The 23,934-nt window shown below is 51.2% G+C and overlaps 1 protein-coding gene across 11 annotated transcripts in view; it reads left to right on the plus strand.

The window, feature by feature from the left end:
- Window positions 1-23,934, plus strand: part of Mpped1 (metallophosphoesterase domain containing 1) — an 83,472-nt gene that overhangs the window by 7,606 nt on the left and 51,932 nt on the right. For 4 of the 11 annotated variants that reach the window (XM_087558262.1, XM_087558260.1, XM_087558263.1 and 1 more), the window contains exons 2-3: window positions 8,292-8,599; window positions 15,966-16,147. The exons of 1 other annotated variant lie outside the window; for it this stretch is intronic. In XM_087558262.1, coding sequence (XP_087414388.1) covers window positions 8,376-8,599; window positions 15,966-16,147 — 406 coding nt within the window. In that variant the 5' untranslated portion in view covers window positions 8,292-8,375. 11 annotated transcript variants of the gene reach the window in all.

A 23,934-nucleotide genomic window follows, 5' to 3' on the forward strand; every position in this document is an offset into this window, starting at 1 on the left:
CCTGAGCGGATCCCTGACAGCGCTGACGTGGTTATTCCTCAGAGGCGTCTAATAGATTTCCACAAGAGCCTTCAATCCACACTTACTTTCTTCGCAAATTGGATTTGCATGTCAAGCCACTGAGTCCTCCGTGCCTTACCTCCACCCCAGCCACGTAACACCTTAAAGTGCTGAGTGTGAGCTGTGTGTGTGTGATACAGTGCTATTACACACTTAACCCTTGTTTTCTTTGTGTGTGTGTGTGTGATACAGTGCTGACTATTACACACTTAACCCTTGTTTTCTTTGTGTGTGTGTGTGTGTGTGTGTGTGTGTGTGTGTGTGTGTGCTTGTGTCGGAGACCGCTATTGAGCAGCTTCTCGCCACAGCCCCGCAGGCGCTCAGGCCTCTAAGAGTTCTGTTTTGATAACTAACACACAGTGCTGTGTGGAAGGGGGAAACATGGGATGGGTCCTCTCTCTGTTCCTTTCACGATTGTGGTTCTGCTAGATGATATGGAAGTCGCTTATGGAGTGGAGCGCTGGTTTGTAGATGTATTTCTTTCTCTGCCTGGGCTGGGCAGCTTCTGCTCGCCTCCAGTCCCCGTGCGTGCGGTGGGAACGGAGACTAGTCTGGATTTGGAGATGAGCTGGGTGAACCCACCGAATTTGTGTCTCCAGTGAAGGGAATAAGTGAGCAGCTATTTGTGGCAGCCAGGACACGATCCAGTAAGTAGCACTCTCGATGGTTCTGGAATAAAAGTACATAATTAGAAAAGGAAGCGGCACTGACTTGGGGGAGGGGCGGCTGAGGAATTAGAAAAGGAGCTTTAAAATCTTATAGTCCTGCATTCAACACGGGCCCGGCTAAAAGGTTTTTAAGTGGTAAATGCTTTAAAAAGTCACTTGTGGTTGATCCTCTCTGGGGCATGGGGTCTCTTTTCACTCCATGTGTGGGTCTTTGCTGCCACTCAGCTCCCCCGCTCATCTGCCAAGCCTTGGATGCCAGTTGCCGGCCAAGGTTTCTTGTCAATGGAGGCATGCAGTGGATACAGAGGGAGGCCAGACGCAGGCCCTGTTAGTTATTTCGGGACCTCGTGAGACGGGCTTTGAGCCTCACCTCCCCTGCCACCCCACCCTGTCACAGGGCTGCTTCTTTTACCTTTCTTTGAATCCTTCTGCATTTTTTTTTATTATTTTATTTTTGTATCCTCTATGATAGTTTCAGTTCAGCATTAGTCAAATGCATATTTTTAATGCTCAGACGAAATAAGGAAAGAATATACAGTCGAAAGTGAGTTTTGAGCTAGTATGGAGATTATGGTTTGAAAAAATCCTCCCATTACATTTTAAAACGTGTGTGTGTGTGTGTGCATGCCACGTCCCACACGGAGGTTAACGGACAGAGCCTGTGTGAGTCAGTTTAGGCCTTCCACTATATGGATCGGTGGGGGCAGAACTCTGGTCATCAGGCTCGGCTGCAGGTGCTGATGCTGGCCTTGGCCAGTCACTTCAGACCCCTCAGGACTTTTCTGCTTAGTATTATCAGCTGTCTTTTTTGCCTGTGGGGACCGACCACACAGGGAGCGTTAGTATGTTTTTTGTTTGTTCTCCGGTGACATTTGCTACATTCTAACAAAAGCCTGCACAAGCAGCATCTCTCCAGAGCTGGCTCCGTGTAGCTTTGCTCTGAGCCAGCACCCGGTGTGATCACGGCACTTTGGACTGGCTGGTTTAAAGAGGCTGTAATGCTCCTGCTACCCTGCTTGCAGTCAAGGCATGCGGGAGAGTAGTTAAGGGAAGCTCGACTTGGAGTTCTTGCAGCTGCTGCTGCTGTGATGACTGGTGTCTCCCGTTCAGCCATGGATGGTTGGTCGAGTTCTAGACTTGGCACCTCTATACTGTCCTTGCTTCTGTTTTTGTTAAAGGTGTCCCTGGAAGAGATACACAGGTGGCTTTTTGAAGTGCTCCCCTTTGATCTGGCCAGAGGCAAACTTACCTTTCCAATCTGAACACTTCTGGGAGCTAGGCCGAGGCTGATGACTATGGCCCAGGACCTGCAGGCTGCAATCAGCACTGTCCGGGGGTCATAGACTTTGAGAAGCCATGGTATAGGAAGAGGTGGGTGCTTGAATAATGCAGCAAAATAAATATAGCTCCAGGCAGTGCCAGTCCACCTGTCCAGCATCTTGCTTCAGCACCTCCTCTGCTATTGATGCTCTGTGCTCAGGGACCCTTCTTGGTCTTTCTCTTCTTTCTGGTCTTTGGTACGTGAAGGTCAGTGAGCTTCACAGCTGAGTAGAGGTTTCTCTCAGGCTGCGGACTCTTCTACTCTGCCTCCTTGTGTGGGAGACCCAGGGTGTCTGCTGTTCCTGCTGACTCTAGGGCCTTGAATACCAGGCAGATCCTCTTATCCCCAGCTCTGCCACAAGACCCGGTCTCTGGAGTCCCACAGCTCTGGAGTCCCAGGTCTCTGGTGTATCCCAGGGGAGGGCAAGAAGGTATTGGGCCGAGCAGTGCTCAGCAGAGCTGGAAACATAGTCACGGAGTGCATACTGAGTGTGTCTCCCTACGGAGTGTGTACTGAGTGTGTCTCTCTACGGAGTGCGTACTGAGTGTGTCTCCCTACGGAGTGCGTACTGAGTGTGTCTCCCTACGGAGTGCGTACTGAGTGTGTCTCCCTACCTGTTTCAGGTCAGAGCACCGTGCCTTGCATAGTGATGAGGCAGGAGAGGAGGGCTCTGGGGCCCCTAGGACTTTAGGCAGAGGAGGGAGCTTGTAGTCATTTGAAAATCTCTGCTGAAGTCTCAGAAGTCCCAGGAAGAACTCTGGGCTTCATTGGAACCATCTTATCTGAACTGATGAGACACTTAAGTACTCACTGTGGGTTGGAGCCTCAGTCATGTGAGGGAGAGTCAGAATCTGCACATTTGCCACAAGAGTCCAGATCTGGAGTGGTGAAAGTTAATTTTAAACATGGTCTCTCCGATGCAAAGGTTCTGGGTGTATCCATGCATTCATGTAGCCATCTGTCAGTCATCCATTCACAATCCATTCATCTGTGTGTTCATCCACCCACCCATGCATCCATGCATCCACCCATGTATCTGCACATCCACTCATGCATCTGTGCATCCATCTATCCATCCATCCATCATCCACCCATGCCTTCATGCATCCATTCACCCATGCATCCATGCATTCACTCATGTATCCATCCATGCATCCATGCATCCACCCATGCACCCATCCATGCACCCATGCATCCACCCATGCATCTGGGCATCCACCCATGCATCCCTGCATCCACTCATGTATCCATCCATGCATCCCTGCATCCACACATGTATCCATCCATGCATCCATGCACCCACTCATGTATGCATCCATCCATCTACCTGTCTATCCACACATCCATGCAGCCATGCATCTATGCATCCACTCGTGTACATCCGTCCATCTACCTGTCTATCCGTGCATCCACCCATCTATCCATCTATGATGCCTGCATCTATCCATCTATGATGCATGCATCTATTTGTCCGTGCATATATCCATCATTCATCATCTTATACAGTGGTTCCTCATATATCTCAGGTGCAGGATCAGGACCAGTTTTGGGGGCTTTGATCAGGGATGCTTTGGGGGCAATGGGTGGGGGCTCTGATGTAGCCTAAGGAGGCTTGGTAGAACATCATCTCCAAGGCCTTGAGCCAGGAAACAGATGGTCAACCCCAGGGGCAGAGTGTAGTGAGAAGTGCCTGTGTGGAGGCTCCTGCATATACCTTATAGCCAAGAAAGTCCCAGTGGCTGAGCTGGGGCTGAGGAGTGAAAGGAAGGTGCTGTCCTGGTGTGTCTGGGGTTGCCAGCTTTCCAGGAGGGCAACAGCTACTCCTAGAATGTTGGGTGTTCCAGAGGGAGTGGGGCAGACTGAGTTTTAAGTACCCCTGGAGGCTGGTGTGGAGTGGCAGTAGTGACGGAGTCTAGACCTCAGCAGAAGGCCAGGCAAAGCTGGGGTGTGTCTGTGGGAGCTGAAATGGGACCTTTACTTTCTGTGTAGTGGGATCTCAGCTTGGCCTGCTTCTCAGTGTCCCAGTCAACACCAGAGAAAGGCTGTCTTAGAAGAGACAAGACTTAAGCCAGTCCACAAATGGAGGGAATGTGTCAATCGGTGCTGGACTAGGCCCAGAACTGTCAAACTTGATTTTCTTACTGGGGCTTTATGGAGAGGAAGACAGGAGGCTCCTTCCGTCCTCTCTTTTATGCCAAGGGGAGACCTAATACAGAAGTAGGAAGAATGTAGGTGAGGTGCCCAGCATCCCACAGTACAGTATCACTGGAACTCATGCCCTGCGACCTCTTCATCCCAGAGACCTGTTGACAACCAGGCAGAGGGACAATAACAGGAGGGCCATCAGCAATGCTCCTCTGCCTCTGAACTTGCTGCTCCTCTGCCACACTGTCTTTCCCAGGCTCGGGGCATGGCTGGGTCACTCACCTCTCCTAATAGGTGATATCTTTGTAAATATGCCTTTTGTGATCACCCAATGTACAGCAATCTCACTGCATGCTACCCCATTTTTACACTGTTTTCTGGAGACAAGCTACTTCTGAAAACACATTTTCTGTTTATGTACGCACTTACCCCCCTCCCCCTTATTCCTTGGGGATGGGGCCTCTTTCCATTTTCAGGGTTTTCTGTTTATATCTATGTATCTATCTGTGTATCTATCTATGTATCTAGGTATCTATCTGTGTATCTATCTATCTATGTATCTATGTATCTGTGTATCTATGTATCTATCTGTGTATCTATCTATGTATCTATGCATGTATGTATCTATTTATCTATCTAATTTATTTTGCATAGGGGATAGGGACGGCAAGTTGGGGACTGAGGATGTATTTGTTAAACAAGGTGGATTCCTTCCTTTCTTCCTCCATTGCTCTCTTCTCCCTCCATCTCTGTCTCTCACCCCACCCTAGTGTAGTCCTGACAGACCCCCTTTCCCCCTGGACCTTCTAGGTCACGCCACTGGACAGGGAGCCAGGACTCAAATCAGTCACTCACCCACACCACGCACACTTGGTGCTCTGTTTTGGGAACCAGGTGTGAGCGTTTCCTAGCTAAAAGCCATTTCCGGGGAAGCTCTTCTCCCTCAGTGGATTGCGGAGCTGAATGCGGGTATGCTGGCGGCAGCGACTGCAACAGCCCCATAAACACGAAGTGGAAGCTCGGGAGGAGGCACTGGGTTCCGGGTTCCCTTGGTTTCTCTAGGCAGGACCTTCGGTGAGTCCTCTTCAGGGGAAGTACAGCATGGCACAGTAGGCTCGGCACCCGGGACTCTCTGCCTGCCTCTTCTCTCTGAGTCTTTTGCCTGCCAGGCAGCTTTTCCACCGAGGTGTCTCTGCCGACACCTGCTTCCCCGGGGACAGCGTGAGTGTGTGTGTGTGTGTGTGTGTGTGTGTGTGTGTGTGTGTGTGTGTGTGTGTATGGTCACGTGCCTGCGTGCCTGGGTGCCTGTGTGCCCACATGTGCGGCCCTGCACTCCTCTTTATCCAAGCCCAGTGTGGCCAGCACCCTGATAGGCTGATGGAATGGGGATGGCATGGGAAGAGGATCGAGGCTCCTTAGACACCCATCTACTGCCAGGCCTGTGCTGGGTGCTAGGGAAGGAGTCTGGCCAGACACTGTCCATCCATGCACATATCTGTTAATGTATCTATCCCATCTGTCTGTATGTCTGTTCATCTGTCATCCATCCATCCATCCATCCATCCATCCATCCATCCATCTTTTTCAGCATCTTTGAAGCTTTGGGATGGGTCCCTGGGAGAGGCTAATGTGAGATCATAACAGCTTGCCTTTGTTGAGCATTTGCTGTGTGCCACAAGGCCTTGTGACAGTTTACATGGACATCATCTTGTCATAAGAAGCAGGGACTATGGGATTATTGTTCTCTTCATTTTGTGGGTGACCCAAGAGCCCATGGGTGACCAGACAGCCCAAGGGAGCGTAGGGCACACTGGTCACAGCTGGTGGCATACAGGGGTGACTCAGGGAGACAAATGCTCTGCCCTCATCAGATACTCAGGCTTCTCACAGGACCCCAGCAGGAAAGTCCTTGTCCAAGACCTTGTCTGCTCAGAGGCGAAGGGTGAGACAGGAGGACAGTGACTCAGATGGGGAGAGCAGGATGGGGCCAGATGCTTTGGGCTGATGTTTTATCTCTCCCTCCCTCCTTTCCTCCCTCCCTCCCTCCCTCCGTTTCTTTTTCATTTAAAAATACCTTTTAAAAATGATTTATTTAGGGGCTGGGGATTTAGCTCAGTGGTAGAGTGCTTACCTAGGAAGCGCAAGGCCCTGGGTTCGGTCCCCAGCTCCGAAAAAAAGAACCAAAAAAAAAAAAAAGATTTATTTAGTTTTAGTACGGGCATTGGTGTTTTGCCTGCCTGCATGTCTGTGTGAGGTGTCAGATCCTCTGGAACTGGAGCAGCAGATGGTCGTGAGCTGCCATGTTGGTGCTGGGAATTGAACCTGGGTCCTCTGGAAGAGCACTCAGTAACTCATAACTGCTGAGCCACAAGGTCTTATGTAGTCCAGGCGAGCCTCAAACTTACTGTGTAGGGGAGCATGATTTTGAACTCCTGACCACCTTCTCTCTCTCTCTCTTTCTCCCTTGTCCTCTCAAGTGCTGTGCTTACAGATGTATCTCATTACATGTATGCAGCTCTCCTGGTTTTTTTTTTTTGTTTGTTTTGTTTTGCTTTTTTGAGAGGAGGTCTGAAACTCACCACAATCCTCCTGCCTCAGCCTCCTGAGACTATGGAGGTACTCTACCTTGCTTGCCCCTTTCTCTTCATGTTTTGAGAGGAGAAAGGATTATTGCTATGTTATTTTGCCTTGTATGGGTATGATTAAGAATTTTTTTTAAGAATTAATAACCCGTTTCTCCTTGCACATAATTAAAATGTTCTCCAGTCTCTAATTTTTGTCATTTTTATAATCCAATTTGTTTTCGGAGTGTGTCGATTCCCTTTCCAAGCACAAAGCAAGGGGATTTTTCTTCCTTTAATGTGCTTGGGATCCCAGTGTCCAGGAATCCTTTAAACTACGTGATTTTCTTCTTGGTTAAATACGGTGCAAACGGGGCTGTCGGAGGGATCTTAAAAAGCACAACACCAAACAACAAGGCAAAACAAAACAAAACAAACAAACAAACACCAAACCAAACCAAAAAAAAAAAAACCCATGAAAACTAAAACCACAACAAACAAAAACCAAACCAAACCAAAAAACCCTTCAAGTCTCTGCATGCTCACACAGTTAAACAATTACTGTGAACCGGAATGAGGGAACCACGGTGTCAGTAAGGAGGCACGAAATCACCAGGACAGGATGCTGTCTCACTCGCCCGGTCCTGTGCCTTCAGGCTCCACACAGCTGCCTCAGAATCTGCTGCAGGGGAGTTTTAGTCCAGTAAAATCATCTGCAAACCACGCCTTCCCACTGAAAGAGAAAGAAAGAGAAAAAGAAAGAAATAAGAAAGCAAGCCCAAGAATTCTCACTGTGATTAATCGGGTCCACAGATTGACAGATCTGGGGTTCCTGGGACCTTGATGGGGGCTGGGCACGGCACTGGGAGGGCAGTCCTCTTACTTCAGCTTCCTCCACCCACCCCTGGGGGGCTACCACCCTGCCTCAGCCTAGGAATTTCAAGCAAGGCCACTGCTTGGAAATCCCCTTTCTCTGCGTGCATCTGAAAGATGTCTTGAAGCTAAATTTATGTTGAAGGAGGAATTTTCACCCTGTGCAGTTCCCACCTGCATGGGCTTGCTGGGGTGTGGCCGTGGCTGTGTGGATGTGTTTTGGGGGTTATGTGGGAGGAATCCTTCCTGTTCCCCATATCTGTAAGATAAAAATTTAACTTCCCTGTTTACAAAATACCAGCCATTGTTTCGTCCCCCGACTCAGCTACTCTGTAGGCTCGGAGAATCTTGTTGGAGGGGAAAAAAATGTCTGAAGTATTTAAACATGTTGGACCATGCATGCATCCGTCCATGGCATCTCGGCTTTTTTCCCCCATGGTCCCCTCCCTCCGTTCTCTCTTCTTTTTTACCAAAGTATATTCATCAAACTGCTGAGATGGAAAGATTTGTAATGAGTTTTTGAGCTGTGTGCGACTGTGTATTTTCCCCCTCCCGTCCCCCCACCCAACCTTCCCTCTCCCTCTTTCTAAATCTTCATCTGACATTAAATAAAACAAATCCCAAACAGATTAACTGTCGCATGGTTCTGCTCCGTCTCTTCAGTCTGTTCGCAGGTCTGGAGGGGGACCCGGTCGTGGTGGTGGCAGCCGTGGTGGTGGGAGATGCCCGGGAGGCCGACGGAGGTCCATGTGGCGCACTAGGTGGGATGCTGGCATCCTGAAGGCCGAAGCCCTGGCCCTGCTCCCCTGTGGCCTGGGCATGGCGTTCTCCCAGTCCCACGTGATGGCCTCTCGACGGCACCAACATGGCCGACTCATCATCGAGGTGGACGAGTACAGCTCCAATCCCACCCAGGCCTTCACCTTCTACAATATCAACCAGGGCCGCTTCCAGCCACCGCACGTGCAGATGTAAGTGCAGATGCCCAAGGGACCGCTGAGTACAGGGACGGGGGTGCCTCCTGGCTTCAGTTACACTGGCAAACAACATTCCAGGGCTTGTGGCCCCAAATCGCACTGTGCTGCGGGACCACCCGGGGCTGAAGTTGGGAGGGATCTGAGGGAAGCTCCAGACTTGTGACCCCAGGGACCCATATTGGCCCTTCGTTTGTTTTATTGGACTTGGTGGATACTTCAGAAATGTTTGAAATGAGATGATTTTCCTGAGGGATCTAAGATTTGATGATAAAACCGGAAGTTGTGAACCTCCAGCTCCCTTGTTGGGGCGGGGATGGGGTAGGGAGAGTGAAGTGAGGTGGAGGTGAAGGTGGAGTTTGAGAGGTTGGTGGGGTGGAGTAGAATGAGGGTGAGAGGGTGGGGTGGGGGTGGGTGGAATATCTAGAGGCCGAGTTTCAGCTATGCTTAGGGGTGTGGCTCATGACTCCTAGTCTGACTTCCTCCGACCGGAAGACCAAGTCACAGAGAGGGAAAAGATCTGGCTGTAGGCCCAGGAGCAGGTTAGGACCCCATCCTGAACTAGCTGTCTCCTCTCCCTTTGTCAGACCCCAGGCTTCTAAATCGTTCTACAAAGGATGTGTGGGCTTCAGAGCCCTCTCCTCTCAGTTACAAACACTTTCTTAGTGTCTCAGGTGCCTTCCTGCTCTGGGCCACAGTTATCTTGATTTCACACGGGGAGTTGGGGGTGGTGGTGGGGGGAGACAGATGACTTCCTACTGACAGGAAGGACACAGCAGCTACTCAGGGTGACCAGGTATTGTGGGGTTCCTAGAAGCCCTTCCCCAGAACACTAGGTTATCCGTGGGGTTGTAGACCCTAAGCCTCCTCCAGAGAAGGAGCTCTGAGGAGCGAGTGTGTTCATGTGGTCCCAGCATCTGTCACTCAGGGACAAGGTACAATGAATGGGTGAGTTCCCCAAACCCAGCATGCAGAGGGCAGCAGAGCCATGCATGGTCACTCCTTCCTATGTAGCTTCCTTCAACCCCAGGTTGTGTTCTGGGGAGGAAGGCATTGGCTGTGGCTGTCTGTGATCTGGAGTGGGATTCCAATGCGAAAATGCCTGTTTTCCCAGTAGCACTTGGAACAATGCTCATTCCAGTGGGGTTTTACTCCATGTGGTCAGAAGGTGTAGTCTTTGGTGGGTATCTATCTGAACATTGCCTCCTTTTCAGGGGGAGAGTGGGGTGCATACTGGAGGGTTAACCAAGTCTTTATGCCCCATTGAGGGCACACCTCTTCTTGGCCCTTGGGACCTAGCAGCCTGAGGCCTGTCTGGGGCTGCTTAGTTTCTCTCTTTAGTTGGTGGGATTGGAGATGATACTGAAGTCCCTGAGGCTGGACTTGAACCTGTCCAGAGGGATTGACTATGAGGAGGGGGTGTTTGGGAAGGGGTATTAGGAGTCCCTGAGCCAAGCAGAAGGGGCAGAAGAGTGGGGCCGCAGGGGATGGGATGAAGAGAGGGTCTCTGATGATTTCAGAGGTACCAGCTGGGTACAGGGGCCTGTGTAGGAGAGAGGGGCCGACTACAGGCCCTGGGGCTAGACTGTCCTGGTAAAGGACAGTGAGATACTCTTGAGTGACAGTGGGTGTTTCCATCTGACCAGCCAACAGTGGAGGCCAGTCTAACCCCCTTCATTTGTTTCTTTGCTCAGGTTCCTCGGAAACAATTAGGCAGCTTGTTGATTAGAAAAATAAGCTGATCTACCCTGGGTAGGGCTCAATGTCGCTCTATGCCTCAGTTTCTATGCCCCTATGCTGTTTGCAGTGGTGTCGACTGTGCATTTGTCTCTGTGCAGCAGAGCCACTGTGGGACACCGTAGCTGTAAAAGCCGTGGAGAAAAAGCATGGTGACTTTCTTGTTGTCTGGCTGGTGTCTCCCTTGTCTGGACCTCTCCTCCTTGGCCTGCTCTATGGAATGCCTCACTGGGTAGTGAAGGTCCTGGCTTCTATGAGCAATGGGTCTGACTGGCCACAGGGGTGTGGGTAGGGCTTAGGAAGGAGCACAAGGAGAACTTTGAAAGTCTGGGCAGGCACAGGGACCTGGGGCCATGGCCTCCTGTCCCTTCCATTCAGACTCTAGATCTGAGGTTCCCAGGCTGTTGGGGATTTCCCTGGCAAGTGGCCACTCTGCCTGTAGGAAAGGTTTACAGGATGATCTCTGCTCCCTGCCTAGTGATTTATCACCGTCAGGGGCTTAGTCTCAGGGGTAAGAGAACGGTGATCCTGTTTAATAAATACACAATTTATATTTAATAATAACAGTGACAGTTCAACGTGGCCTCTGAGTTGTGTGGTTTATTCAGTTGCCCCTGAGACCCTGCTGATAAGTAGTCTGTCGTTGCCTGAGTGATGTCTGTCTGGAGCTGGGAACTCTAGCTATGGGTCTTGGGACTGAGAAACCCCAGGGGCTTCTCAGGAGAGCCCTCTAGGCATCAAGACCCTGGGCATGCAGGGGCAGCAGTGGGCAATGGCGGGGCGGGGGCAGGCTATTGGAGTCTGCCATGAAAGGTGGAGATAATTAGTGTTAAACAAACAGCTCTTCCCTCTGCTCTTTTGGGGTCACTGGAGATATGGGGCAGAACCTTTAAATGTCATCTGGGGCTTCCCAGGCAGTGCTGTTAGCTGAAGAATGTAGAGAAAAGGAACGGGAGAGCTAGACTGGGAGGAACCTTCTGTCCCTGGTTCCTGCACCTGACTGGGATCATACCTGATCCACTCTCTGCAGAGGGAAAAACCAGGACTTCTGAGGAGGAGCACACAGAGCCAGGACGCCCACTTGCCCTGTGCACTGAGCTCAACCTGTTCACTAGCTGAGAGGAAGAGGGCTTAGCCTGGAACTGGGCAGGGGCTGGGGCAAGGCAGGAGGAGAGAGCTCAGCCCTGTCCTTTATGCCTAGGCAACAGACATAGCAGCTGTTTCTGCTTCCTGACCTTTCATCCTTCCTCCTGCTTCAAGTCTTGTGTGTGTTTGTATGTGTGTGGGCATGTGTGCACATGTGTGTGACCACATGTATGTGCATGTGCATGCATGTATGCACATGGGTGAGATCATGTGCACGTGTGTTTGTGTGTATGCATGTATATTTGTGCACATGTGTGCACGTGTGTGGGCATGCACACAGGTCTGTGTGTGTGTGTGTGTGTGTGTGTGTGTGTGTATGCATACATGGAGGCCAGAGATCAACTTCAGGTGTGTCTCCTTCAGGAGCTGTCCACCTGGAGTTTGGAGACCTGATTCTTACCACTAAGGCTAAGTCCATTCTGCCTCCACCTTCCTGGCAATGGGATTACAGGCAGGCTCCTCTGTCCAGTTTTCCTTTGGGTCCTAGGGATTGAACTCAGATTCTTCTGCTTCTGAGACAAATGCTTTCCTGGCTGAGCGTCTCCACAGCCCGACCCTCGGATCCTTGCTTAGGCTGTTCCCTGGCGTGTCTAGTGCTCCACCCCATGTGCTCTGTAGACATCCTGCATGTGCCACTCTCCATGAAGACCTCCAAAGCCCCTGGCCCTGCCCAGATGTAGGTGCTGTTTCCTAGGGAGGCTTGGTTCCCATCTATGACCCTGCTGTGCCTGGGCCCTAGTACAGCAAATGGGAAGACGGAAGGGAACGGGAGGGAGGATGCGTTCAGGAAGAGCCCTGAGGATCTAGGAGGGTCTGAAGCTCAGAGGTGCCAGCAGAGTGTGCTATCCCAGCTGGAAGGGCAAGGTCGCTGAAGGCTGAGAGGCAGCAGGAAGTACAGGCCAGGCGATGTGCACGTGCAGGGTGGCCAGGTCACCTTGGAACCTGCCTGTCTTGGGCAGAGCCCAGACAGAGAGGGTCAGGACAGCTGTGTGGTGTGGAGCTGACCATTCACGACTTGCCCTGGGCTCTAGGCTCCTCATTTTCAGGGTCCCCAAGCAACAGGGCCAATGTCAGTCCCATGGTGGCATGCATGACAGGAACCTCAGACTTCAGAGCACCATGTTTCTCTGGAGCAACGGAGGGACAACGCATCTCTTAGGAGGCCTTTGTGGGTGCTTGACACCAGGCATGTGCTGTTCAGGATGGCTTTTGGGAACAGAGCTGAAGGCATTTTACCCACTGAAGGATCTCCCTAACTCCCTGAAGCCAGGTTCCGTGGCTGAGACTGGGTGAAATAGCCTTTCCCTGAGCCTCAGTTTTGTCATCCGTAAAATGGGAATACCAGCATGATACTGGGCAGAGGGTTATGAGAAGGGGAAGAAAACAAATGTGGAGACACTGCTCAGTGTGTGCTGAGCTCCCAGACACTGGGAGTGAAGCTCGCTCTCTTTTCTTGCAAGGTTGGGCAAACAGCTTTGCTGCAGAACTGAGCTGGGGAAAGGAGGCTTTAACTCGCTCTCTGGGGATCTCTAGGCTTCTGTCTTCACTGTGCTCAGAAGCCTCAGGGTGCAGGGAAATAAGGTAAAGTTAATTAAAGAGCTCCGGCTTCCACAGCCGCCCCTGTTGATGAGAGCCCTCGGCTGCCAGGTTGCCTTCTAAAGAGTGGGTCCCACCGTGCTCCTGGTGTCTTCCTTCAGCCTTTCTCTTGATCTTTTTGAGGTGGTCTTTATAACTTTATGGCATCTATAAAGTGTGTGTGGTGTATATGTGTGGTGTATGTGGTATGTGTGTTTGTGTGTGGTGTGTAGGTGTGCATGTGTGTATGTGTGTGCGTGTATGTGTGTGTATGTGTGTGGGATGTGATGTGAGATGATGTGTGTGTGTTTGTGTATGGTGTATATGTGTATGTGTGTGTGTATGTGTATGTGGGGGATGTGGTGTGAGGTGGTGTGTGTGTGTGTGGTGTATGTGTGTGTGTGGTGTGTGGGGGGATGTGTGTTTGTGTTTGTGTGTGTTTGTGTGTGGTGTGTATGTGTGTGTGGTTGTGTTATGGTTGTGTGTGCGTGGTGTGTGTGGTATGGTGGTATGTATGTGTGTGGTGTGTGTGTGTGTATGTGTATGTGGGGATGTGTGTTTGTGTTTGTGTGTGTGTATGTGTGTGGTGTGTATGTGCGTGGTGTGTGTATGTGTGTGTGTGTGTGTGTGTGTGTGTGTGTTGCATATGCATGTGTGTGATGGGTGGGAGAACAAATGGATTTATTTGGTTTGCCCGAGTTCCTGTGTCTCCCAGTAGTCCCGTGCTGACTTGACCCCTGTGGTCCAGTCAGCACTGTCAGAAGAGTGAAACAGTGTGGAGTACAGGTAGAAACCTCCCCTGGCCCCAGCCTCTTAGTCTGCCTTGGAGAGAAGATGCCTAGTCCCAGAAGACACAGGGAAGGTGAGAATGGCAGGCAGATTTCCCTTTTACATCTGTTCATACACTGCCTCCTTCTGGAAGCTTCTAGGAACCCGGAGCAGTGATGGTTTTCTCTGATCCTCAGCCCTTCTGTTGCCCCAGCACAACTGGGAGCCACAGGGTCACGTTCTAGTCAAATCCATGGCTCCTGGTGAGCAGGATTCTAGCCTGTTCATCTCTCTGACCCTCATTGGGCTTGGAAGTGGGCTTCAGTTAGGTCCTCAGGACATGTGCTAATTGACCACAGAATGTGTGGACAGTCAGAGGAGACGAGAGCCCAGTGCCAACCCAGTGCCTTCCCGGCCAACCATTACTAGACTTATTTGGAAAATTTCTCTGTCTTCCCAGTCAGCTTAGCTCCAAGCTGCCGGGGCTCTGTCTAGGCTTAACAACCCCCAAAGGGGACCAAGGGTGCTTCCTCTTGTGGTGCCTGAGGGGTGGGGAGAGACTGGCGTGTTTCCTCCACCTGCTGCAGATCCAGCAGGAGGATGCACCGTGCACATTAGCATGCTGAACCCATGTCTCTCATAAGGTGTTAATTAAATTTCTTCGAAGTATATTGTCTGAAAAAAAAAGGATAATTAGAAAGATGTCTTTAAAAGTATTTATGTAACTGATACGGTACTGCTTTTGGTTTGACGCATAATTAGATTTAAACACGACTCTTCCAGCGGCATACTCGTTTGGAGAGGGCTGCTTGTTGAAATGTCATCGTGTTGTTTTTAAGCATTGCAAGCCTGGTGAAGTCACCCGGATGCATATATGCTCGGTGAAGAACATGGGACAAGGGGCTTTCGGTGGGGTCCTTAGCCAGCCGCTGGGGCTCCTGGGAATGGGGATGTAGCTTATGCTATGCTCTTTGCATTTCTGGAATGTTCTAGCCCAGGTGCAAACCCAGGCCCTGGGTTCTTCTTGTGTCTAAGTGACAGTGGCTGAATGTGGCTCAGGGACCTGGTTTTCTGACTGCGGGGGTATTGTCTTGCACAATCCCAGAGGGCTCTTGGTATCAAAATGACTGAAACTGTCACCTATCTTTTGGAGCCCCTCCCCTGCTGCTCTCCTTGGGGCTGCAGCTTCCGCATCCTTTGCACTGTGCTAAGTGCTGACCTGAGGACCAGTTTTCTTGAATGGATTGGGGATTTCAGGCTACCCGGTGTCTGTAGGACAAGAGTGCCCCCAGGGGCGAAAGATGGTTTGGGGAGGTTGAAAAGCAAATCTGCCAAAGCAGAGACAGCCAGCACGGGAGTGTTTCTGTAGCGAAAGCTGCACAGGCCCAGAAGTGATGAGCAAAGCTGGGAAATGCTGCTTTGGTTCAGAACGGCTCGGCTGCAGTGGTAGGCGCCGTATGTGGGCACGGTGTTCAGACCCTCATGGCCGTGCTCTGAGGTTCTCACGTTGCTCTGACAGAAAACAAAACCAAAAACCAACCAGCCAAACAAACAAACAAAAAAAACCCCAAACAATAAAACAAAACAAAACAACAAAAAGGAAAAGCAAAAAAAAAAAAAAAAAAAAAAAAAAAAAAAAAAAAAAAACCCAAAACAGACGAAGCAGCCTAAAGCAAGGAAGGGTTTTTCTTGGCTCACAGTTCGAGGACACAGCCTGTCATGGTCAGGGGAAGGATGGCAGCAGGAGTGTGACATAGATGGTCACACTGTGCCCGATTCCAGATAACGGCTGCTGCTTACCTCTCCTTTTTAAAATCAGTCTGGAACTTAACATTGCCTCCTCCATTCAGGGCAAAACCTTCAGGGGAAACATCCCCACGGACACTCCCAGGCCTGTGTTTTTGCAGTGATCCAAAATTCCACCACAGTAAACATTAACCCTTACATCACCGGAGGCCGAGGCTCAGGGCACGAGAACATTTTGCCGGGTCCTGCAGAAGGCTGGCCATTTAGCTCATGTTCAGTTGGACACCGAGTTGATGGCTCAGAACATGGGAGGGCTGTATTCTGGACGCACCGCCCTGCAGGATGACAGCTCCGTGGCAACGCTAACCTGCAGCACCTTCTCTCCCCGCAGGGTGGACCCAGTGCCTCACGATGCCCCAAAGCCACCTGGCTACACACGCTTTGTCTGTGTTTCTGACACTCACTCAAGGACAGATCCCATCCAGATGCCCTACGGCGATGTGTTGATCCACGCTGGGGACTTCACGGAGCTGGGGCTCCCAAGCGAGGTGAAGAAGTTCAATGAATGGCTGGGTAGGTCTTGCATGCTGAGCGCACTTGGTGCTTGTGAGGATGTGACATCCAGAGCTGCCCTCTCCTAGTAGCACATCATCTCTGCCCTGCCCTGCACCTTCTGGGATGGGGCTGCCCACTATGTTGGGGAGCCTTCCCTGCTCTTTTAGCTTGTGTCTTGTACCTTTCTCCCGTCCCATCCGGGTCTTTCCAACACCTAATCTTGACTGTGACTCGTTTGTTAGTCTTCGGTCTTGGAGACCCTCCCAAAGGGTCTGGCTCGGCTCCCATGTGTATGGTCCACCTGTGTGTTCAGTCCTGAGTGTCTGGCATAGATGCTCACAAAACAACTGTTGAACTAATGAATGAATGAATGAATGAATGAATGATTGGCCAAGCTGGTGAGAGGTGAATGGCTTTCTGGGAACAGCAATGCCAGGGAAGGTCTTCTACTCATATGCTTGTGGTTCAGCCTCCAGTGAGGACAGCCCTCCGCTCTGTGGCCTCATGCTGGTATAGACACCTGAGGTAGTTCTTTTTGGGGGCAGCAGCTACTGTGGGCAGTGGCAGGGCCTGACCCCACAGGTAATGGTGGGTACGGCTTTGTCTGGGTGCCTTTTGTCCAAAACAAAGAGATAAACTAGCATGCTCCTCTCCCAACACCTAGGGTAGGGACTTTGCATGTTCTGGAATCTGTGGGAAAGTCACAGTGAGGTGGTTCTGTGTCTGCCTCGGGGAGGGGTGGGCAGCTGGATGGCCCCCGGGTAGCCTGGTGCACAGGCCTGCTGTCCTGGAGAGGAGATGTAGATGTGTTGATGTCCCCCGTAAGAAGCTCCTGGGGGCTGGCAGACTTTCCAGTCCTTTGCGGTCCCCGGGTGTATCGATGTGCAGCTAGCTGGGAGCTGCAGAGCAGGGGGCCAGCCATGAGGTGTGTAGCTGCAGTGAGTGAGAGGCCTGGCTCCACCAGTGGAAACAAATATTTACAAGCAGGGCTTTGCTTCCACTTGGCAAGCTTCGCATTTTAAATATTGATTTTTCAAACGGGCGATTTTAATCCAGCATCATTTGGGTTGGAACATGTGAAGGCTAGGGTAGGGGAGTGTGTAGCCAAGGCCAGAGACAGCCAGACTCCTCCCCAGCCATGTTCCGGACTACCTTCTTCAGGGTTTTTTATACCCAGGGTAGTTCTTTATCTCTTTTGCTATGACTTTCGAAAGACAAGAGGCTCCATTTGGCTGGGTGAGGGTCACTACAGGCCAGACACCATGTGCCAGGCTCTGTGCGGCAGGCTCTCTTTTACTCTCTGCCTTGGTGAAATGTGGCCACAGTTTTGTCCTGATATCTCTCATCGCACCCTCTCTTGACAGACAAGAAGTCACAGATCCTGCAGTGTGGCACAGAAACTTAGGTTGTGTGGTCCATGGGTCTAGATCACCAAGGGAGTGGAGCATGGGAGCAGGCTGTGGCTTTCTCCAGGGAAAGGAAATCTTCAATGGGGGCTTGGCTTGGAAACATGGGTCTTGCAGAAGAGTTGAGAGTCTGAATAGGGTGTGGCCAGATGGTTTGGGGCAAAGCATAGACCCTGAAGGTTTCCTTCTACAGGGCCTCTTTTCGGGGCTGCCTTGAAGTGTTTGGAGAGCCCGGGACTGTCACTGCATAGGGTGAGCTGCAGACTGGAGAGGAGGGAGGTGCCTTCTTGTCTTGATCCAGGGCCAGGAATGAGCGAGCCACTTGGTGGAAAGGTTATTGGTTGCTAGAGCACTGCTCTTGCTGGGAGAAGAGAGACTCCCGAGGGCTTGGCGATTCAGGTTGGTAGGTGGTCGAGCGTGTGTGCACATGCGCGTGCGCATGCATGCGTGCGTACACCTGCTCGTGCAGAGTGCATGTGTGTACAGCTCGTGTTTCCTGAGCATCAACTCTGTGCCCTCCTGTGTGGAATCACCCCCTTCAGTCCTGATGACAGGAGGGAGCAGCTACTGTTAGCTCCACTTTATAGAGTAGAAAACGAAGGTCCAGAGACGCAAGGCAACCCTCCCTAGGTCATACAGCTAGTGTGTGGCAGAGTCGGAATCAAACTCAGGCAGGAGGACTCTGCAGCAAGGCTCGTTGTTGCCTCTCTTGCTCTTAGGGGTAGCGTGTGTGGCTTCATCATCTTTGGCTGACCCCCAGGGTCTGCTTCCTGAGTGGGACAGCGGCAGCCGGAGGTCTTTCTTTGACCCCAGTTACCCCATTTTGCATGTTGGTCAGGCTCTCTTTGCCTGGTTCACCCCCCAAAAGCGGATTGGAGGCAGGTGGGAGAGACAGTTAAGTTTTGTGGGCTGTGAAGAGTAGAACGAGGGCTACGGTTGCTTCTGTGAACTGATGTCTGCCGTATCAGGACTCCCTCAGGACAGGAGTGGGAGCAGGCTCAGAGGAGGGAGACTGTGGTGAAGTGAGCTGGCAGGGCTGGCTGTAAATGCACGTTAACCGTTTCTGAATGTTCAGAGACTCCGTTTCCGAGTGTTGATGTGTGATCTCTGTGGTCGGCTGCCTCTGTAGACAGAGAACAGACCGGAAGAAAGCCTTCCTCTGATTCATCCTTAGGAGTCGGCATGTATCAGGTGCAGAGACGGTGGAGAGGAAAGACCCAGGGCCCTGCTCAGTCTGGGTGACAGAGAGAAACAGGAATCTGCTGAGAATTGACCTGGGGACCCTGGGATGTGGGTGGTCATGGGGAACCCTGCAAAGGTGACCTTGGTCTAGGCTAGAGGGTGAACCTAAAGCAGAGAAGGATTAGGGGTGGAGGGGACTTGGCTGCCGTAGGCTCTGAGGTAGGACAGAAAACCAAATAGGTACAGCGAGGAGAGCTGGCGAGGAGTTGGGGCTGATTCTAAGGGTGATGGAGGCTTTCTGGTTGGGCATGGGGAGGTCCCCACGACTTTCCAAAGGCATATCTGGATAGTGAGTCAGGATGGCAGCATCATGGGCAGAAACTCTGGAAGATTCCAGGACTGCCATCTGGATCAGGAGATTTCCTTCTTCGTGGCCTTGCTGTCTCCCAGTTCCTCAAGGGGAGCAAGTGCTAGTCTGCATCAGATAAACTCAGAGCTTCCGGCTCTGAGGAGACCTGGTCTGCCCGGTGACTGGTGCTTTGTGCCTATCCAGGAGAGATGGGCAGCATGGGCTAGAGTCCTCCCTGGCTATTCAGCTATCCCAATGTACCCGAGCCTTTTCAGCCTGAGGGCCGTGCCCCAGGCAACGTCTTCCCCACCTGCTGGTCTCAGGGATAGATGTGGGTTCATTCCAGGCCAGTTCCTGATAGACAGGAGATGTAAAAGCTAATGCAGACCCTCAGTGAGACAGGTTTAGGTACCTGACCAGGGCTGAGCAGGCCACCCCACACTGCCACTGAGCTGCTGCCAGCACTCAAGGATGTCTGTGTTTCCATCAGGATCGGTATCTATCAGTGTCCTTGGAGCAGTGACAGCAGTACATATTTCTCATGTGACTGTCCCAGTAAGAAGTTAGGAAATGGCTGAGGACCTCACCTCAGATAATAAATACTGTGAGAGCAGGCAGCGCAGAATCCTTTCCCTCCCCAAGGCTGGTTGCTTCAGAGATCCCTGGGTGAGGAAGCCAGGCCAGATTCCTATTGCAAAGATGCCAGCTCCTCTCTGGGCTGCCCAGGAATGCATCCCCATGGCTGGGGGCACACGGCCTTCATTCACAGTTCCAGCTTTAGGTCTCAGCCCTTTCACACCCTAGGGTGTGCCGCTCACTCCTCCCCATCCCCCTCTAGCCTCTGCTCTATGCACCTGGCACCTGACAGATACTTCTGCAGAGTTCTCCCTCTTTGTCCTGGGCCTTGTCTTTGCTTCTATATCATTTCTTTTGATTCCCATCCTGTTCCGTGAAGTGTGTGTGTGTGTGTGTGTGTGTGTGGGTTCCCTTCATTCTTTCCTCCAACCACCTTAACTACAGATAGTGTCCCAGCTCTTACCCCACACAGACCAGTGGGATACCTCTAGCTTTCTCTAGGGCTCCCCCAGATCCCTCCTTACAGATATCACTAGGCCTTCAGCTTCTCTTCACTTTCCAGAGCTCTGCCCCACCCCCATGCCTTCCTTGTGGAGCAAGCTGTACCTTACCATGTAACTGGTGGCTGGTGACCGCCTATCCAGATCCCGATGTCATCTGCCCTCTTGGCTCTCTGGCCTTCTCCACTCACCTGCTGAGTGGGTGCTGTGCTGAGTGAGTGCTGTGCTGAGTGAGGCCCCCACCCCAGCTCCTGTTCATCCTGTGGGTTCCTGTGGGCCTCTGAAGGCTTGAAGATGGAGATCAGGCTAGCTCAGCCAAGGCTGCTTAGCCTTGAGCATGAAAGAAAATCAGAATGAGGTTTGTGGAGGGCGCGATGAACCAGCTGATTTAGTCGCTCGGCCTCGGGCAAAGGAGGAAGACTGGGAGGGGGGGCTTAATGGAGTGTTTAGAAGTTATAATTAACTTTTCCTGGCACCCTGGCATAGAACGATAGAGGAGACAATATAAAAGGGGGCCAAGGATTTAGTTAAATAGAGCTCGGTCTTCTGCAAGGAAACCCTTAATTAAAATCTGCGAGGGAGGAAGTGGGTGGTGGGTGGGAGGAAGTAGAGATTTACTGCAAACCCGGGTCTGGATCTCGCCTCATTTAGGATGTTGCTGTGACTGCGCTGGAGGCCCGAGGCCTGCACGGTTTACCTCTTTGCAGTTCAAGAGGGTAAAGGAGCAGAAAGGTTGGCCTTGCCAACCCCCTGCAGAGTGGGCACAGCTCGTGGTCTGCACATTCTGATAATTCCTGTCGGAAAATGTTTTCGATGCTGCTGTAGTTGGGTGACCTTCTTTAGCCACCTTTCCGTCACCCCTGATTGGCTATCTCTGGTAAGGTTGTCCCTTACCTCTTGGGAGGCCAGTCTCGGGCATGGATGGGAGGGCTCCATAGTTCATGGCTTCTTAACCCCAGAGGTTGGGCAGATTCCCTCTTCTATTTGATTACTTTAGTTATTGATTTCTTATCTGTCCTCTCTGCTTCTCTGCACCTCAAGACACAAGGCTCTCCGCTCCTGAGAGTGCCTCTGACCTGTGTGTGCATCTGGCCCAACCTCAGCGTCGGGCCCTCATCCCTCTCCACCACCACAATGGCTACCTGGCTTCACTTTCTGGCCACTTTGGCCCAGTGGCCCAGGGGCATCTGCTCTCCAGCTCGGGCCCTGGAAGTAGATAGGGCTGTTACTGCCTGTGTGGTAGCATGGGGTAGGTGGAGTGGGGTGGGTTCTCAGTGCTGGGGTGTCAGGCCTTATGCTACATCAGGACCCAGAGAACTTGAAATCAGGGCCCTGGGGACGCTTCTGTTCTCAGCAGCTGGTTGGCTACCCCCAGTCTATGTCAATCAAATGAGAGCCCTGAATCTTGGTTATGACACTTGAGTTTCCAGGTCCCATCCAGGACCCCAGTACATCTGGGATCCACAAGTCTTATGGTGTCACGGCCCCAGCATAGGTTAGTAGAAGGTTTTGCCTCTCCCACCTCACTGTGGAGACAGGCAGGGGTCTTCAATCAGCCCAGTGGATACATCATTTGGGGATCTGCTGTGCTCCCTGATATGAAGATTTTATGACAGTAACACAGAAGTAGTCCTTTTCACCCCTGAAGTTGTGACAGCCAATCAAGTGAGAGGGTGGGACCATTTAGTAACTGACAGAAGAAGACTCCAATCAACTCACAGAGTGGGATGTTAGCTGACTGAGGTGGGAGCTTCCTAGAAAGACCCTCTAGGAGAGGTCTAGAAAGATCTAGCCATGAACTTCTTATTGCTGGAAGAGGCTGGGAGCCAAGGTGTAGGATACTTGCCTGCAGCCTCTGGAGTTTAACCTTAGCTTCACTAAGGTCACCAAGAGTTTCCCAGGGAGGGACAGGCCAGACTATGTTCGGGATCTCCAATGGCTATGGTGTGGAGATGGAGTACAGTACAGGAGATGGAGACTGTTGGGCCTGGAAGGTTGTAGTTAGTGTTGGCCAGAGGTCATGGTGGCTTAGACTGACCCAGCAGTGCAGAGGCCCAGGGCCAGGGAGGAGAAACCAACAGGGGTCATTGCCTGAAGGTGTGAGAGGAGGAGAGGGATGTTTGGTCCTTACAACCACCAGCAAGGACCACTGAGCAGACGCTTGTGAAGAGGGCGAGAGGATGAGGTTCCTATGGGGACACATCAGTTAAAAAAGAAACTCGAGGGGCTGGGGATTTAGCTCAGTGGTAGAGCGCTTACCTAGGAAGCGCAAGGCCCTGGGTTCGGTCCCCAGCTCCGAAAAAAAAAAAAAGAAACTCGAACCACAGTATGCTCTTGGACTCGGCAGCAGCCGGCATAAGCCTGCTCAAGATCAAGCTAGTCAACACTCTGGCATGGGTGGGTGAAGGTTCCTAAGGCCCCAGTCTGGATGGGGAGCCATTTGGCAATTGCCGGGGGGGGGCGGGGAGGGAGAGTCATTTTTCTTTGGGGCATGACTGCTGATGGGTTGTGGTCACTCCAGTAGATGACCCTACTATGTGCATCTGGACAGCACTAATTGAACACAGAGGGATAATGACAAAACAAGCAGGCAAGTAAGCAAGCAAGCAAGCAAGACAGACAGACAGACAGACAGAAGGACAGAAAGAGAAGGAGGGGGAGGGGGAGGGAGAGATCGAGAGAGCAAGAGAGAGAGGAGAGAGAGAGAGAGAGAGAGAGAGAGAGAGAGAGAGAGAGAGAGAGAACACAAGGTTGGGTCCAGGGGAATGGTAGTGGACCAATAGGGGAGGTATCATTAAAAAACATTTTATACCTGTATAAAGCTCTCAAAGAATAAAAAGGTTGTTTTGTTGTTTTTTTTTAAATCAACAGAAATAGCCACTGTGCCTTCTCTTCTTCTCAAAGGCTAACAGTAGCTGTTGCGCGTGTGTATTTGCTGGGAAGTTGGGCTCTAGTCCATCCTACCATTCTGTTACGTCACTACTCAGACATTTTCAGGAGCCGAGACGCAGGACTGAATGTTACCGTTTGTTGTAGTTGTCTCTTGTTTCTTGTTTCTTTATTTAATTTGCTCTTTTATTTTTTTTAGACTTTTAAAAACGTCATTCTACTTTGTCACACGAGGTCATTCTCGCACAAGTTTTTACGAACTTATTTGAAACCCTTATCGTTCTGCATGGAGGGATGGCTATGAGGTCGCAGACAACTTTGTGGGGTTGGTTTTCCCTCTCTACCTTTACGTAGCTCTGGGCATCAAACTCAAGTTGCCAGGTTGGCATGGCCAATACCTCAGCCCCATGAACCACCATAGTGGCCTCTCTCTTCACCACTGCGGCCTGGCATCCTCTCTGGTAGCCCTTCCGTCAGACTCAGACAGGGCTTCTGATGGGGTCACCATCACCAGCCTGTGATAGAGTGACTGATGGGTGGGGTCAGTCTAGACCACTAGAGCGTACCTCGTGCTGCGGGGGTTGGGATTCATTTAAAAATTAATTTTCTATATTCTCTATTTAAAAAAGAAAACCTTACAAAGCCAAACTGTGTTTTAGGGGCTAAAAGGGAGAAAATTAACTTCTAATAAAGATGAAGGAGCTGAGATTGGAGGTTGTACTGGGCAATTTTGGCCATAATTACAGTATTTTCATGTTAATGCACAAGCCCCTTGAAAGGTGTGCTTAAGCGCTAATTACCTATTTACAACAGAATGGTTTCTCAAATGAGACCAGCTGGGTGTGTGTGTGTGTGTGTGTGTGTGTGTGTGTGTGTGTGTGTGTGTGTGTGTGTGTAAGTGTG

Source organism: Rattus norvegicus, chromosome 7, assembly GCF_021556685.1.
Source record: "Rattus norvegicus strain SHRSP/BbbUtx chromosome 7, alternate assembly SHRSP_T2T, whole genome shotgun sequence".
NCBI lineage: Eukaryota > Metazoa > Chordata > Mammalia > Rodentia > Muridae > Rattus > Rattus norvegicus.